Source organism: Primulina huaijiensis, unplaced genomic scaffold (assembly GCF_012295235.1).
Source record: "Primulina huaijiensis isolate GDHJ02 unplaced genomic scaffold, ASM1229523v2 scaffold3501, whole genome shotgun sequence".
Taxonomy (NCBI): domain Eukaryota; kingdom Viridiplantae; phylum Streptophyta; class Magnoliopsida; order Lamiales; family Gesneriaceae; genus Primulina; species Primulina huaijiensis.
The window spans coordinates 17739-36282 of NW_027358157.1; the positions used below are offsets into that span (position 1 = coordinate 17739).

Here is an 18544-nt window from a genome sequence, read left to right on the forward strand (position 1 = left end):
AATTATTTTGTTTCAAATATTTGATTTATTGATCAAGATTAACAAATTATTTAGTTGTTTTAAGAATATATTAAAATATGTTTTCATAATGACTTTTTATTGAATGGTGGTAATTTTGTTCATTCATTAAAACGACCAATCGTATCATTATATAGTAAGTATAGTATAACATAGTATATATCATATAAATAGTATAGAAAGTAATTAACAATATGTTGGGCCTATTAATTGTTTTTATTGGGTAGAACAATCGAAACATGTCGTTTGAACTGTTTACGTTTTAAAAGATTTGAGTTTTACCGTTACCATGAGTTATAATTTTTTGTAAAATGACAAAGACTCGATCCTAGACAATTCACACATTTTATCAGTGATCACATAATACGTACACATACAATTAATAACGCGATAAATTGAAAATAAATTCTGTTTTTCGCATTGGATTATTGGGCCAAGAATTCTATAAGAATTTGGCCGAGTAGCGTTATAAGGTGAATTGAAGAACCCAATTCGTTACGTGCGCCGATTAAGTTCTTAGTCGAAAATCTCCAAGCCATGCCTTTCAATGCACATGCTTCGCTGACGCTGTGACGTGTTCAAACATTAGAGATTAACGTACATATATATAAACTACGTACATAATGTGATATTGTAAAAAACATTGAATTAATTAACGGTGCAAAGACCATTCCATGCGTTTCAAATCCCAAAGTCAGCCGCAGATATAATATTATCATTCTACAAAAGTAAACAAATAAATTAAATGTATTGGAATATGGAGCATGCATGTATTTCGATCGACTCTAGCTTAGGTATTTTGTTGATGAAACTCAATTTATGAAACTATCATGAACCATTTCTATTTACCGAATAATTAATGTTCGTCCTATCCTAATTAGCAAATGTTCATAAATTATATACATTTTCATAGTTTCATATTATTAATAACCAATTTAAACCAACCAAATCTACATCTCTATTCTAAGCCATAAAATCCCAATTTTAATTTCACGGATCGGAGGAATCATTCTCAAGCGAGGATTTGCACAAGTTCCATCTTATGCAAGCCCGAACAAGCGAACCATCAGAGCCCGATACACCACAGACCTGCCCGATTCTCCGCCCTGAAGTGTCTGTCTCCACAAAGGCCTGAAGCAAGCGTTCACGCGCCGCACAATACGAGTTTGTCCGCACAACACGAGTATAAAATACAGTTGCATTAGGTTGCAGTCCCCCCTATAGTATAATTCACACAAGAATTATGTTTAAGATACAACAAATATATATTATACATTAATATATACAATAATTATATAGCGACATTTTTATAAATAAAATTTTTTAATTGACTTTTTTGTGTTGTAAGAACTGTTATACATGTAGCATGACTCATCACACAAAACAAAAATATTATCTAAAAACCAAGTTTTTTGTTAGGGGTTACATTATATTATCTAATGGCAGCTGGTTTAAAATTACATTAAGTATTGTATTGGCTTCAAACCAGATATGTGGAAAAGCACGTTTCGAGAAGGCAAGAAGTAATACAAGGAATTGACACACCATCCAAAGTTTAACCAAGGAATTCTTGCAATACAAAATTGTCAAGAATTTGATTCTTGAAACCAAATAGAAAGAACTCTGATTCAAGAAGAAGATACGATCCATCTGACCAAATAGCTTCTTCAGCTTATAAACACTCATCAATTACCATCGTCCATTATCGGGCAACACAGATACCTAGCTCTGGAACAAGAAGACGAAAATCCACACGTTGAGCATTAATACCATATACATCAGACAAATCTATGAAAAATGAACCCAAAAAGAAAATTACAAGTACTAGAGGAAAAGGAAATGGTTGATTGCAGCAATTAGTCGTCATAAAGTCAATAAAATCAATTATATACCCATGCCTCTTCTAGTCTGTCAGACATGATATAGAGTTTTCAATTTAGAATAAAACGATTACATATTAAGAAACATAACGGCTCTTGTATTTTTAATTGAAATCTAAAAATTTCCTCGAGTATATTTGAGCTGAAGAAGTCATGACCGTATTCAAATTTTAAAGAAAGATGATAAACGTTCAACAGGTTTGAGGCGATTTGGACAGATAATTCTATTAAAGAAAGGTAACGACAGAGGAGAAGAATGCATTGTGATAAGGGACCACATAGACATCTTCACATGGCATAAGAATTACAGTATTACACCATTGATGCCGCTGAGAAGGAATAAGCTATTGTGCCCAACAATATAACACGGTGTACGCTGCATTCTCTTACAAGAATTTCGGGATTCGATGTGTTGTAGTGCAGTGATAATAGAGTGATAGATGGTCATAGGTGTCAGCTCCGCGCAAGTGCTGGGTAAAATTGTGCACCGTCACGACGACTTTTGAGTGGTCATAGAAGGACTAATCTTTTGGACTTGGGCTCCTACCTCAAGCTTATAGCCAAACACATTGTTTCAGCCGAATAAGCTGGACAATACACTCATCTTCCCCAAGTAACTTTTATTTAACCAAATGGTATAGCCCAGGAGAAACTTAATTTATAACAAAACCAACCACATGATAAACAGATAAAGCCGCTACCTGGAAATTTCAATCAATTGTGGTGTGTAGAACACGAGAAGAAATCCCAATGGCTGGATATCATAAAGTCTGTTTCGAATCATTATTCTGTAAACTCAATCTAATGACTGAAGTTTACGGTTCTTCGTAAAAGTCTTTAAACTTATTGTCTTTGGCTCAATCTTGTGCTAAGAAGTGCAAAAAATGAAGGTAAAGACACGTTTAGTTTTAAGAAGAGCATGCAACTCTATCTACATGTTCGCTCACTGAATTGACATTACATTCCTTAAATAATACATTCCAAAGTATATTGCAGCTAAACCAATATAGCCCCATGCTACACGTTGTCATTCCTATAAATAACAACACATATATCAAACAAGGCACTTGGATTAAAGTCTCAGGAAAGCTAAATATGCATTTTGACTCCACGAATTACTAAATTAAATTAAATTAAACAGTAAGATCTCATCGTATTCCATTAAATTTTCCCACTAAATTGCTATTGACTTCAGCAAAAAAGACACCTAATAAACAAGCTTCAGCGAGAATTCCACATTTGGTTGGGAATTTCACCAAAATTGTATTTGCTGCATAAAAATCAACTAAAAACGCCGCTGTTGAAGCAAAGCTTCTGGAAAGATAGCATCAGATGATCAGAATACAGCATTTTTGTTAAGATATGAAAAAACTAGGAAGTATTCTTACATAAACAATACAAAATCTATCAAACCCCAGGGTTGGCACTGCAGAGCATACCCTGAGACAAGGATCTGCAACCAATGGTGTCAGCACCCAGGCAAGAAGTCAACCTAGCCGAGGAAATAGCCGAGTGGAGTGGTAACAGAGACTGTAAAGCTCCCATTTGCGACCATGGCCTGAAATGCAAGATCTTACATTTGATTTGATGACATAAGAAGTCTTGAATTTAGATGACCCGAGCATTTAAAATCCAAATAAAAAACTCATTCAGAAATGTAAAGAGAACAGATATTTGCTACTAAAATAAATATCTCGGTATTAATTTTCTTAATATGCAACTTTCATCCCAAGACAAATAAAATTGTCATCTTCACGTACTTGGCTCTGCAACTAATTCCAGGTGCACTCTACGATTGGGGCATAGAAATAATAGGGTTCGTCTTTTTACAATAAACTGCCGTCGATTGAACGATAAATCCATGCAACTCATTGATAAAATAGGAAAAGATAAAATCTTGAAATGATTCACGTCATAAAGCACGAGCTTGGTGGTGTTTGATAAAATCCAATTCTGATAATAATAAGAGATTTAGCAGGAAATCCATATCAATCCAACATATATGCAGAAACAAAATCAATCGTGGAAAAATAACTAAAGTACGGTTTGAAATGAAAACCTAGAGAAAAGGGACGGCGGGGAGCGCAAGGATTGAGCTCTGGTGCAGGGCTTCGCGAAGGTGGATTTGAGAAGGTTGAATCCAGGCCTTGAGATTGATCTGTAGCACGACGCCATTAATGGCGAAATCGTTGTAATTGAAGGGAGCTAGGGTTCTAGAGAAGTTTTTGAAGCGAGTTGTTTCAGAGTTTGAGCTAGGCTGAGTTAGGAGTTAATGCGGATAGGTCAGATTGGTCGAGTTGGGTTGGCGTATATTATTGTTTAAAAATCGCTCTAACTCAACTACGACTCGAATCCGATTCATCTCAAAAACTCTTAACCTGAACACGAACCCGACTAACTCGATTTTTTAAAAAAAAAATTTTAAAATTAAATAAAATTCAAAATAATCATAATAATATTTTAATTTAAACACAAAATAACAAAATCTTTTTTATATATATAATTTAAATTTAAAAGTTTAATTATAGAAAAATAAAGTATATTTATTAAATTAAATAAATAATTGTTTAAAAAATAAAAAATATACAAAATAAATATTAAATTATAAAAATTTATGATATAAACATACAATAAATATTTTTTAAAAAAATAGAATATGTAAAAATATAGGCAATATTTATTAATTATATTTTTTTAAAAAAAATTAAAATTTTCAGGTCAATCCGGGTTTACCCGAACCAGATCCGACCCAATCCGATCATGTTTTTTTAAGATCAGTTATCAGGTCCAATCCGATCTGACCCCAACCCGAAAACCTGAAACCCAAACCGGGGTTTCAGGTTAACCGTGTCGGGTTAATAGGTCAGATCTTATTTTGACACCCTTTGTATAGACTCTTGTTTATAAATAAAAAAATTGCTATTAAATGCTTTTTAAAATCTTTCAATTTTTAGAAAATTAAAAAATAAGAAAAACAATATGCAGTCTTCGGACATCTCCTTCTGGGCTTGGTCTACGCGTGATCATCTGAGTAAAACATACAAGATGATCATAAATAGATAGACATCTTGAATGAAAAATCATAAAGGATGTATGGGCGTGGCACAGACCAAAATTCCTTATGATTCTCTTCTAAAGACTTCTGGTTTTACTTTTTTCACCACGGTAGTCGAATAGCATGATCGAGCTTAATGAAGAAAACTTTTCCAATAACCTTTACATCCAAATTGAGAAGAAATGCAACTCTCCTACGAAATAAACGTGTAGTTGCTTATTACTTCACTCTCTTCGACGTATAGCAAACATACCACTACATATAGATAAATTTGGATACATAACAAAATGATTAAAAAAATGCATTTAGCGAAATATAATTAAAGAACGAATGAATGAGGATCTTCTATGAGGCAACCAACTGGGAAACAACAGGAACAAATACAATATATATATTAATTAAAATAAAATAGAAGAATGAGACAACACTAATCCAATCCCCACTGAAACTCAACCCCATAAGAAGTTTCAGAAGAATTACTGTACACGGCTATGCAGCGGCTCAAGGCAACCAAAACTACAGAATTTATGGCCAAGTTCTGCACTTGGTAGTCCACAATCCTGCACCAAAAGATAGCGTCTCTCACAGTTTCTTCGGCAAGTTGTATGTTTTCTTGAGAAACCTTGACGCGGTTTCATCGTTCCTGTGGCACAAAAGTCGCAGCAACGTATTTGGTTCAATTGGGTTCCACTGCCCAGATGTTGGAGGTAATGGGAGTCGAGATTTGACTGATGAACCGTATGTTTCTAAAATCAAGCGTCTAAACAGATCAATGAGGTTCTCTGTGTCCGTTCGAAAAAGGGGAAGTATGTCTCTTGCTGTGGTTGCAAACTTATCGATTAAGTCAGCAGGCAATCCATCCCCATCGGCCCAGAATAGATCCTTAAGGGACTTGAAATCATCCTCTATTATCTGTGAGTCCTGGGGAGAAAAGGCTCGTGTAGGGCCCCCAGCAAGCAATACCAATAAAAAACCTTCAAATGAGGCTCGCATTATGTCAGCAACAATACGGGTACGCACTCTTTCTTGAACAGTGTCTGCTACAATAGTCAGTGTTTTCTCAAGATCCAGGAGAAAGTGTTCGATTCTAGACGATGCAGGGTCACCAACATACAGTGAGTCCCATAAAGTGTGGCCGAGATCATGGAATACAATTTTGTAAGCAGCTCCTTCAGACAATTGTTGGACTGCTTCAATGCAAGCAGCTGGTGTGAGTTCAAACTTCTTACTTAATCCGTTCGAAAAATCTTCTAAATTAGTAGATTCTGAGTTCCTCAATAGGGTTACTACTCTTTTCTCAACAACTTCCAACTCCATCCGTATTTTATGCAAGCTATTTATACGTACACAAAGTGGTGGAACCCCCGAAGAACTATCTCCATTAACTGTAGCAACCTGAGGATTCTTCTTCTGAGAGTTTATTGATTTATCCTTTTTCTTCCATTGAAATTTCGCCTCAGTGGTACATCTGGTTAATGCCGGCATCGTAGGAATATAAGTGTTTCTTGATCCTGCATACCAAAGATTTCATAAAGTTGACTTCTAGGACATTGACAATTATATCAATATTATGGTTGAGCTGAGCAGTATTAGTATTACCACAGCCCGATTTTGCTTTCGTTACATAATATTGAAGACATTTATCAAGTCCAGTCATTAAGTCAGGGAGCAGTGCTGGATGCATTGGTATCGGCAACTGAAAGAAAGCATCCAAGGTCTCATCAACTATTCGCAAAACCTCTACAGCTGAAGGAGCACATCCTTCTTGATTGGCTCGTGGATTCCAAATCTAAAATCAGAGAAAAACAATGACATGAACAATTCCATTGCCAAAAAAAACATTTCTACCACTGTCAAGACCGAAACAGCAGTACACCATTGAGTTGTGAAATCATTTTTTAGAGAACAGTCTTTGATAATAGTAGTAAAAATTCTTATTTAAACTAAATAAAAAAATGATATTTTCAATTTATGAACTTGTAAAATCTGAATTTTGTTGTTATAGTAAAGAATCAGTATAAGGTACCTCTTGTTGGAGATTTCTGTCAACCCATTCCTTCAACCTCTCTATTCTAGTCTTTATCCAAACTTTTACCATTTGAGCCATTGCACCCTCAGCTTCAAAAGGAGGCATCTCACGAATAATAGCCTTCCCACCATCATCACAGTCCACTGAATCTTCTACCGCAATTTGGACAAGATCTTTTTCCAATTTATCTGCAGCTCGCAGTATTTGTACAGCATCTGGGGTCAACTCTGTGATACCTGATATGAATTGCTTCAGCTCGTTCCCATAGCAAGCATGTAAAGTGGCAACAGCAACACCTGCGGCAAAAGGGTGCCATCCCTTTAAAATAGGGCTAAATATGTCCTTTTCTTTTGCTGCAAGCTCGCCAACATCCTTTGCAAGGATTACAAGAACAGGAAGGGGATTTGAACGACTTCTAGATGCCCGCCTGCTGGAATCAGCCTTCTCCATCCTCTGTTAACTCAATATTATTAATATCTTTTTTATCTGAATATTTCATGAGTTGATCAGAAAAGGAATAGCGTGGGAGAAAACCTGATCTGTTACATACTCCAGGAGGGTTTCAACTTCGGGAAAGGCCCACGATAATTTACACATAACCCACTCCTGTTACTATATATTAGTTTTCATACTCTTTTTCCTAGTCGAAAATAGCTAATTATGTAATTGGACCCTGACTCAAGACAGGTGGTGTTTCAAGAAAATGAAAGGTTTGCTTGTCGGTAGACTGATCTCACAGATGATGATGATTCTGATCGATGTATGTGCACGTGTTGGTCATCAAAAGCTAAAAAATGTGATCATTCTGAATGATTATGGATAAAGTAAGTAATGGACATAGGATCACATAATTACATCCCCACCACCTGTACAGGCAGTGGAAGAAATTAATTAAGCTCACACACTGAGGCATTGTCACTGACCACCCGACTCACAATTTAATAACCAGGTTTTCCTTTCAAAATTGAAGCTCTACAAGAACAGCAGAGGAACTTGCCTGAGCAAATGCAGTGCGCAGCGATGACCTTATATAAGTGTCTATCCTGCTGCGAGTCACATCAACTTCATTTTTTCTTCTGCGGCGATACTCATTTGATATATCTTCAACCAAAATCTTAGCCGCTGAGACCCCAACCGACACAATGCTCTGCATGGACTCTATATTTCGACTATCAAATGTTTCATGATATGCCAGGAGTCTTTTCTCAGTCCATCCCAACATGGCAGTCAAAGTAGCATCTAAAATCTTCGAGTAAACTAGATCTTTTGTTATCTTTGAGTCTTTTGTGACTTCATCGAGCTGGCAATCGGCTGCACGTATTAGATCATTTTCAACTTGTCCGGTGGCCACATAGTGATTGAACAGAACCCAGGTGAAGCATAAATTATGCATCATTTGGTTTAGTCCCAGGATTCCCCAAGTTTTCTTTATGAGTTCCATCAGCTCGTCAACTTCCTCCACGATAGATGTTTCATCATTTATGTCAAAGCAGGCTTCGAGAAGCATTTCATAGAGCCGGGTATTCAATGGGTAGCCATCTGCCCAGTGGCAAGAATCCAGAGATCCGTCAGATGTTCTACCAGCAAGCACCGTTGCTGTAGTGCGAAGGACTTGCATTGATTCATTGTTTCTCCCAGTCTCCAGAGGCTTGTTGAAGGCTCCTTGAATAATTTGTCGCAGTCGTTGAGCAGAAGTATTAGCCTTATCCAATGCCGTGTGAGGATGCAAAAGTAGTCCAGCCTCAAGCATTTTAAGGTTTCTCTTCTGCCATGCCTCGTATTCTTCTTGATCCGCAAAATCTGAGGCTTTGAATTGTTGTAAAAGCTCTAGTGGGAGGACCATTGACTCAGTTCTCCTTCCAACCTATAACAACCAGAAAAAACTATATATTTTACCTTATGGTAAAGTACATGAAGCACAGACAATTCATTAAATCTTTGAACCAGCGAAAAAACAAAATACAATACATCTAGAGTTTAAAATAACATAATAGAATAAATTTCCATATGTGTGATGGCACATAAATCTTTGAAAGTCAATTGACAGAAACTAAGAAAGGCAGCAGGAAAAAACTAAACAAAATAGCACATTTGTCACTCTGTTAAAAAGCAAGAAAATATATTCAGCTAATTTTTTATTACTTTCATTTACACATTTTGAAGAACTCAACTCATAGAAAACAAGAGATTTATCGAACACAGTTAAAATGACGTCACATAACTCCTAAAATGCCTCTTACTCCAGAAATGTTGAAACTTAAATTCCAAAAAAATCATTAACTAACGCACAAATTTTATCAACAGAAAACAAACGAAAGAAAGAGTAGCAAATCTACTCTTTTAATTACATCAATACAGTATCCTTCAGATCACGCGGTTACCATTTTCTAATGCCTCTCGTAGACCTCATATCTCAAATTCAATCTAAAAGTCAAAATCAACAATTTACAGCACCAACGCCAAATCCAACGCTGAAACCGCAGAAAACTCATTTCCTTACCAGATTAAAACAACAGTGACATATTACAATCAAAGACAGAATTTTTCTTCGATGAAGAGATAAAATTGGAAAAAATGTTGCAAGAAATAAGAGTAATGTGATAGCTGACCTGGCTGGCAGAAATCCTCAACAAACCCCTCCTAATTCTAGTATCCATGGCTTCCGTAACCCTCATCTGTACCCTCATCAACTCCCCTAGAGTCATTGGCTTCTTAACTTTCCCACCCGAACCCGAATTACCCGGACTTCCACCGTCGGAGCTCCGCTTCGAACTAATGGATCTCATCCCTAGCGCCTTCTTCATCTTAGAAGCCGCCGCCGAAGTCAATGAGCTCTGCAAAGTACTACTCGAATTTCCATTAGAACTACTCGAATTGTTGGGCGAATTAGCGAGATTGCTGCTGGAAATGTAGGTGAGAGGCTTCGTGGATGCGGAGCGAGTGGCGGAAAGGAAGATCTCGTATGCCGAGGCGCGAAGGTCTGCGGCGGAGAGAGTGGGAGTGAGGTCGCCGAATGGGGAGGGAAGCGGCGAAAAAGAGGCGGCAGCTGACGTGGCAGTGAGGCGTGAGGTGGCGGATGACGGAGAAGCGGCGGCGGAGTTAGAGGAGGAAAAGGAATCTCTTTTGCTGAAGCCGAGGGAGCGGTCCCGGAAGAGAGACGCCATTGTTCCACCGCGTGATTGGTAAAGAGAGACAACGGAAGGTCGTAAATCTTTTTGAAATAGATTTAATTCCAATTATGCGTTTTATTTAAATTTTGCTTTATAATGATAATTATTAAACTATAACCATCTACTATAAACTAGTAATATATTAATTAATGTATAAAATTATTAAAAGTATTTTTTTTTACGGTGATAACTCTTGTACTTTATTGAAAAGAAAAAATGTCTTTGATTACAAGATCAATCACCCAAAATGGAAAATTTCCACACTCCCAAACAAAAGGAGAAGGAGACGAACAAGCAAAAATAACAATGAGGTGAGCAACACAATTCGCATAACGCCGAGCATGACTCAGACTGGGGCTACCCTGATGAGCCAGAAGTCGTCTGATATATAGTGCTAGAGCCCCGGCATAACTGGGGTTCTCATCTTTTCCCAAGACTGCTTGCATGGCGAGAAGAGAGTCCGATGAGATATGATGAAGTTGGAGATTAAGTGTACTAGAGATATTGAGACCTTTTAATAAAGCGAGAAGCTCAGCATACAAGACAGATGAGGGCTTCTCAATTTTGTTTCCCAAAACTAGTATCGGTTGTCCATCATGATTACGGATTACACTGCCAATTGAATATCTATGAGTGTGCTCATTATAACATGCGTCAACATCCATTCGGAAAGAGTGCATAAGCGGAGCCATCCAGGATGTCGAAGAACACAATGGGTCACGGGCAGGAGGAATCCGCAAAGCACGACGAGCTTCCTGGAAGTCTTGTAGAAGGCTCTCACACCACTCTATATTGATAGTAAAATGACAATCTTTGTGGATGTGAGTGATCCGAAGTCTCTCACTCCAAATCGCCCAAGCACGCATCACAAATGCCTCAAATTCATGGATACTCAACTTTTTTTTCATCCAAAGGGAAATGTCCATCACCTCCAGATGACATGATAACTTTAGAATCGGCCAAAAATACGTTCTTTTCCAGCAGCGCTTAATAACCGGGCAAGAGAAGAGAGCATGGACAGTTGAATCACAAGGTTGACGACATAATGGACACTCTCCAAGAACCGGGACATGATGTGCCATTAAATTCTGCTTCATCGGAATAATATTTTGAATAACTCGCCACCAAAAGATACGAACCTTCGGAGGAATACTAAGAGACCAAATAAAACGCCACCATTAACAGGAATGATTATTGGAATTCGAGGGAGGAGAATCAAAGAAGCCAATCGTCGCTTTATAACCGTCAGGGACTTAATATTTATCCTCCGGATCGTAAGCCCAAAACCGGAAGTCCTCTTTTTGAGTTTGGGAGAGAGGGGTAGCCAAAATGTCATTGACAAGATGGGGAGGGAAGAGATTGTGGATGAGAGAAGTTCATTACATGACTCCCCACCGATGAGGCCGGGTACTGGCTGTAGCAAAATGTTCATACTCAGGAAGAGGGGACACACAATCTCGTGTCCCTGGAATCCAATGCTCTCCAAAAGTTGGTATTTTCGAGTTATCTCCCACTTTCCAACACAACCTTTTTTTTCAGAAGTGACCTACTCCATAATATCGAGCTACAAATGTAAGAAGGATTACTTCCAAGGGAGGCATTCATAATATCTTGGTGATGATTAAAGATATCGTTTTAAATTAAAGATATCATAATAATACGTAGATAATAATCTAATATAGTAAAAATAAATAAAATTTCATAATTAATATAATATTTAATTTGATTGATAAATAAGAGTTTGTTTGATTTGATTGATAAAATTTAAAATTAGATGATAAATTATTATTTTAATTTTTTAATAATTAATAAAATATTAATAATATTAGTTGTTAAAAATAATATCGTAATTTAAATTCATTGAATTAATATAAGATAAATAAACAATATGACGAAATAAGGAGAGATGAAATATCAAATAATTAATGATATTATACTTCAAACTATGTCAAAAATGATTACATGAAAGCTGTTGGTGTGCATTCTATATCAGCATGATAAAATAATTATTGATTCTGTCTGGTGACCCATCTTTTTCCACGTTACACACTCAAATTATTGTAATTCAAAATATACATTATTATTTCATTATTTATACATTTATTATTTATTGAAGTGGACTTTTGTATCATTCAAGGAATGACGATTTTTACTCTCTTCCAATGATTTGCTTATTTGACCTTATTTAATGAGGTTTTAATAGGATATCAAATATTGTTGAAAATATTCTATATATTTAATAAATATGAATAGATTGACATATGAAAAATTAAATATAGCTTTATTAATTATTTTAATTTAAAAACGCACTTTTTTGCAAAAACACTTAATACTCAGAAAACTTTTAATTCCTCAGTTTAAACCACACGCCAAAATGAATGACAATGTATCGACTGAAATTAAGATTAGAATTATCTGTAAATTATACAAAAAAAAATTAATTTGATAGGAAACAGAACAGGAGGCGTCCACACATTTTGGCATTTGGGAACGAAAAAAAATTGCATGAAAGCTGGAATGCACAAGGGATGGGGTTGGATTTTGGTGGTTAGTTAGGCATGGATTTATCAATCTTTAATCACGTTTAAATTAATTTTAATGGTGGTTGCGGTTGGAGGAGACCTCCTACTTTCTCATATCTTAAAAATTATTTGAAGTTCAGACATATTTATTCCTTTCATGTTATTTTTTGCGATTTTGTCATCTATGTGATTGAATCAGTTTTGCTCTTGCATATTCTAAATTTTGACAGTTTTAACTTCTTTTTTTTTTTTCCATTTGTAATGCTTATGTGTCACTATACACATCAGTATTCGGAAAAATAATTAAAATTATCAAAACAACAACGATAGCATACTAAAATTAAAATTAAATAATATAAAGAATCAAAATCACAAAAAAAATAAACATATATTGCAGTTTTTTCCTATCCATTATGGACACTTTCAAAATTTTAGTTATATTAATTTAATTTGATTCCATATTATTATCATTTACTACATAAAAAGATAATCGGGAAGGAATAAGGATATAGAAACTAGGCCCAAACCTATGTTCAACTGGACCCTCTCTTTGGGCCTTTACATTTTTTTCGGACCATGTTGAGGAAAGATTTGTGATCTTAGCATCAGCAACAAAATTAGCTCCAAGAGAACTTGGGAAAAAGTCGATGCGTCGCGTCTTCAGCAAAGGGTTAATGGGATTCAGATTTCAGAAGATATAAAGAAACCAATAAAATTTAACAAATGGTGCCTCCATCTTCTACAATCAGAGCATTCGGTTCGATAATCGTCAGACTCTCAAATGGGTTTTCTCTTAAACCCTCCAGCTCCTGCTCTTATCATAGTAAAGCCCTTTTGGTTTTCGTTTATTTTGTGGAAATATTCCATAATTTTTGTTAATTCCCAGTATGATGTCTGTGACAGTTTTTTGTTGTTGATGGTGAATCAGGAACTGGTTTGTTGAGTACAAAGCTGTCGTTTTTTTCGTCCTATTCTTCTGGCTCTTGGGTTTCATTTTACGGGCCTCAATGTGATACTTCCAAAAGAAATATATGGACTAGCACTCCTCTGTGTATGGGAAGGCGCTCCTGCAAAATTGCCGGCAGAAAGGTATCTGTGCTGAAATGTGTGGGTCTGTGTTGAAATGTGGCATTTGTATTTTTCTCTTATTAGTTATGAACTCTTAATTTGCTATGTGAATTGAGGAGCTGAAGTAGAGGCCTGCGATTTCAGATGAATATAGTTGCTGGTTGAGGTTTATTTTTAATGTGAAATCTGATCAAGTCTTGGTGGATCTTTTATTCATAAAAAAAGAGAAGATGTGCTTTAGAGCACATTTTGTGTTGTATTTGTTCTACTTCGTTCTGTTTGGTTCATGGTTTCTTGAGGTGTGAATTTAACACTGATCAGAAAGTTGATGCGCATTTTAACATGATTAGAAATTCATGACTGGAAAGTGGTAACTAGTAATCTGAGTTATTGAACTATCTGAAATGAATTTTTTCTCTCTCTTGAACTATCAGTGTGTAATTTCCACTATCTCCAGCGTTGATGTTTTGTGCAAGAATTTGGAGGATCAGTAACCAAATTATCTGAACGCAGCAATTCTCTATCAATTTGTTGTCCACATTATGCCAATCTGACTTAACTTAAGAGTGGGAAGTTATAAGTTAATTAGAAATAGACAAAATAAAAAGTACTATGTCAGTTGCGACAAACGGTGAATTGATATCACTATATGTTTTTTGGTGTATGGTGCATTGGTTTATTTTATCTTTGTTTGTTAAAACAGTTTGTATATCAAGTGTTTAGATATCTGGCTTTTATGCAGACCACCCAGGATGCAAAGAAAGCAAAACTGTACGCTAGATTTGGGAAGGAAGTTGTATCTGCGTAAGTGGTGCTACGACTTTGCAACAGCGTGATATGACAGACTTCATTGTCAAAACAACTTTCTGTCTGTTAACAATTATAAAAGAAGAATACATGGCCGTGCGTAAATGACATTGCATGTTTCATGCATATAGGACCATGAGATTTAGTTCAAAAAGACATTCTTACCATACAAAGAACTCAAAACTGTTAAAATACAGTCATTACAGCCAGTCCACCTTTCATGAATTCAAATTTTCTGTTAAAGTGACTTCTGACATGGTATCAAAGCCCATAATCAGTTGTTCATAGTCAATTATGTGCAAGTCCCGATATCTTTCATTAAGTTAGTTTTGGGTGGCCTTTGTTGCTTAATATCTGACTAGTGTGTTTAATTTTGAACATATGGTACCCTAACTGTTGACTTGCACTTGTGAAAGTATTCATAATTATAAATATTATTGTTGGACCACTTCTTATGAATCCAAGTTTTGCACGAAGTGGTTTTCAGCAAGAACTAAATCCACATTGATGGATGGAGTTTTGTGTCACTCCAAAGTCCAAGACTGAATCATTTTCTCGATTTCAACAACTCCTCAGTGCTTCAGCCTTGTTTTTTATATTTATTATTTTTGTATTATAAAGATTGTTTTAAATGTTTTTATGTTTAATTCTCCATCTATTAAAATTCTTTAATGTCCAGGGTCAAGAAAGGGGGTTCAAGTCCGATATCTAACACAACTTTAGCTGCTTTATTCGAGAAAGCCAAGGAGCTTGATATACCAAGGGATATTCTAGATCGTAATATCAAGAGAGCTTCAGAGAAAGACCAGGAAGCCTACATAGAAAAATTCTATGAGGTTATTAAACCTCAAATTCACTATGTCCCTTCATATTTAAAGCAAGCTGCAAATCCAGATTCAACTTTTTTGGCCATTTTGCCTCCATCTCAAATACCTTTGTATGCGTATTCAGGTCTATGGTTATGGGGGAGTGGGTATGATAGTTTCGGTGTTAACAGATAAAGTAAACAGATCAGTGGCAGCTATTAGAGAGGTAGTGAAGGACTGTGGTGGGAAAATGGCAGATTCTGGATCCATCATGTTCAAGTTTAAACGTGCTCGGGTTGTGAATATAAAGGCAGCAGAATCCGTCAAAGATCAACTTCTTGCTCTTGCCTTAGATGCTGGAGCTGATGATGTCATCGAACCGTCCATCGATGAAGATGACACTGAAGAGGATTCGGAAAGGTATGGAAGACTTTTTCTTAATTGAGTGAAAAACTCCTAGCGCCTATGCGTTTTTTTTACCTAAATATCTATTTCTTCTTGTTAATCTTTATATTTCTCAAATAATTCATCTATATCATATTCAAATACAAATTAATTGAAAAATATGCTGAACAATATTTTTTAAATTAAAAAAATTAAAAAAATCTATATTTGAATTAGATAGCCACTTAGATGGATTTTGAGTCACCTAGGCGGCTACTAGGCAGCAGCCTAAGCGGCCGATTTTTTTTAAAGGCGCTCAGAGGCATCACCTTTCTAAAAATCGGGGTGGTGTGGCGGCGCTTTTTTGAAAACTGGTTTGGATGCAACAGGGAAAAAAACTTACTTTTTTTTGTTTTTATAAGCATTTCTGGCTTCAAATTATTTGTTTGAGGCAGTATTATCTAATTTTTTTTGTTTTAATTCGTGCGACCTTGCATAGATATATTAAGATCGTGAGTTCGATGGATAACTACCCAGTCATCTTATCAAAACTTCGGGAAGAAGAAATTAATTTTGAAACTGACAATGGATTTGAGCTTCTTCCTTTAACGCCTATTGAGGTACCTCAAAAGTTCTTTATACCATTAGTTCAAATGGCAAGGTTTTATCATGTATAACATTTCAATATTTTGTTTTTCCTAACCACAATATAACATTCTGTAATCTATCGAGATTCTATCTTCTACAAATTCAAGCTTCGAGTCTCAAAGTTTCCAGAGTCTCCCTGTCTAACCTTTTTTCTCGTTGCAAATCCTGGGCTCATTCTTGTTTCCATGCATGTTTTCCGTATCAAACAATTTCTCAGTGTATGAAATGTATGTGGCAGGTCGATGATGAAGCTATGGACTTGAACAAAGAATTGATGTCCAGATTACTTGAACTTGACGATGTTGATGCCGTGTATACTGATCAGAAATGATTTCCAAGACCAGACAGCAACAGCTTGGCTCTCACTTTTGTTAATTCGCTGCTCCGAAATCAAACCAAGATTTGGGGTCGTCGAATCCGCATATTTGCAGCTTGCATAGGATCGAATGCAACAAAGCCTTCACAGATTAAAGAGAACCATGAACTGTTGCCTAGAGGCTAGAGCATGGAGCATAATCTATCGAGGCAGTTGTCATTTCTCAAAAAATGCTAAATCTTATACTCAGACACGCAGAGGAAAAATGCAATGCTCATTTCATCTGGGATTAATCACATTTCATTTAAACTTTTAAATGTTTCTTGATTCTTGATAATTATCGCTGTACCTATATATTTAGTTTATGTTTTTTTTTACCATGATAGTATATTGCATGGTGTTCTCTCTAGTTTCTTTGATAATATTTTTTTCTTCTTTAGCGCAGAAATTGTCTCGGCCCGAATGCTACGAGTTTTAATGACCACCTTTGGGATTCTCAGCCCGGCTCAAATGCTTTAGAAGCCACTTTCAACTGTCATTGGCTCATCAATTATTCAATTTGTAGCTTTTTAATGTTATGCGAGTTTTCACATATGAACTCATCATGATTAAAGTTCAAGTGGACGTCCATTCAAGAAACGTATCGGTTTCCGGGACAATATCCATCCTTGAAGGTTACATTTGGCTCGTACCCAGGTTTCAATTCATCTTTTCGAAAAATCGTAAACAAAAAATTCATTAGAAAACTTCGAACCCGAGCCCATCCGTCCCGACTCATGCTTCGATCCCATCGCTTTCTTACATGTGACACTTCCTACACTAAAAGCAAAATTCACTGGCATTGATGTCGATGGTCCATTCATTTTGAAAAGTCAAAAATTAAATAAATCTGTGTGGTCCTAAAATTTACCCGAATTTTAAAAAAAAAGGTCTGATTTTTCATGGGATTTAGGGAGAACGTATTTATAGTAGGGTGGCTGCTGCTGGCATATGGTTTTGAGTCAAAAATTTTACCCATCCGACGTATTGCCGCCACCATTCATGCACTTCGCAGTAGAAATCACACACATGATATATCTCTGAAACTTATGTTTTTTATTTATTTTTATTATTTTTATTATCTTGTCGACGGTGAATTCGAAATTGTAGTATATTTTGTCATACTTGAATGGAAATATCATTAAGGGGAAATGACAAATCTACGACTTCTAATTTTTGCAGTTCACAAGCAAAAATGGATTATTTCAACGGCAAATTTCAGAAAAATACCTAAATCAATGTTTCAATTAAGATTCAGTATATAACCATAATTTTTTAGGATTCACTACCTGACAGATCCATATTTTTAGTTTTAAATCCTCATAAAACAAAATTTACAATTTTACCCTTTACTATTTAAATAAATATATTATTTTATTCACAAAAATTATCTCTCTTCTCCATTTAAAATATAATTTCAAAAAAATACTGTTTGTCAATTGTAATGGAATAAAAGTAAATACTTATTTTGACATACAAAGTACCTATTATGGTGTTTCAGATACTTGATTTCGCTCTTTAAATACTCCAAATATATAAGAAAATACTATATTTTCGAGCATTAACCATAAATTCAGTCATTGTTGATCTTTTCATGAAAAATGTATTAGGATGACTTATTCATGTCATTATATTTTTAAAAAAATAGGTCATCACTCATCATGAAATAAGATTAAGTATTTATTTTTACATACAAAATGCCTATTTTGGAGTTCTAAATGCTTTATTTGACTCTTTGAATACTCCAAGTGTGTAAGAAAATACTGTATCTTCGAGCTATCACAATAAATTCAATAATTGTT

The 18544-nt window shown here is 35.5% G+C and overlaps 3 protein-coding genes across 8 annotated transcripts; 1 reads left to right on the plus strand and 2 right to left on the minus strand.

Moving 5' to 3' along the window:
- Positions 1-1554: 1554 nt before the first annotated feature.
- Positions 1555-4176, minus strand: LOC140968279 (protein NONRESPONDING TO OXYLIPINS 2, mitochondrial-like). 5 transcript variants are annotated; one of them, XM_073429191.1, is made up of 3 exons: positions 3958-4176; positions 3338-3456; positions 1555-1746 (listed from the first exon to the last, which is right to left on the minus strand). In XM_073429191.1, exons 1-3 carry the CDS (start codon positions 4071-4073, stop codon positions 1721-1723), a joined length of 261 nt encoding a protein of 86 aa, XP_073285292.1. In that variant the 5' UTR covers positions 4074-4176; the 3' UTR covers positions 1555-1720. The 5 variants fall into 5 exon arrangements, with proteins under 5 accessions (XP_073285292.1, XP_073285288.1, XP_073285290.1 ...); XM_073429187.1 differs by having other exon boundaries at positions 3287-3456; XM_073429189.1 differs by lacking the exon at positions 1555-1746 and adding an exon at positions 2784-2931 and having other exon boundaries at positions 3287-3456.
- A 1108-nt stretch (positions 4177-5284) lies between these two features.
- Positions 5285-10199, minus strand: LOC140968311 (protein unc-13 homolog). The gene is made up of 5 exons (XM_073429234.1): positions 9592-10199; positions 7980-8846; positions 6980-7435; positions 6553-6742; positions 5285-6464 (listed from the first exon to the last, which is right to left on the minus strand). Exons 1-5 carry the CDS (start codon positions 10144-10146, stop codon positions 5536-5538), a joined length of 2997 nt encoding a protein of 998 aa, XP_073285335.1. The 5' UTR covers positions 10147-10199; the 3' UTR covers positions 5285-5535.
- Positions 10200-13257: 3058 nt separating this feature from the next.
- On the plus strand, positions 13258-17112 carry LOC140968323 (probable transcriptional regulatory protein At2g25830). 2 transcript variants are annotated; one of them, XM_073429254.1, is made up of 7 exons: positions 13262-13497; positions 13603-13763; positions 14485-14546; positions 15229-15385; positions 15501-15775; positions 16239-16359; positions 16626-17112. In XM_073429254.1, exons 1-7 carry the CDS (start codon positions 13398-13400, stop codon positions 16716-16718), a joined length of 969 nt encoding a protein of 322 aa, XP_073285355.1. In that variant the 5' UTR covers positions 13262-13397; the 3' UTR covers positions 16719-17112. The 2 variants fall into 2 exon arrangements, with proteins under 2 accessions (XP_073285356.1, XP_073285355.1); XM_073429255.1 differs by lacking the exon at positions 16239-16359 and having other exon boundaries at positions 13258-13497.
- Positions 17113-18544: the final 1432 nt, after the last annotated feature.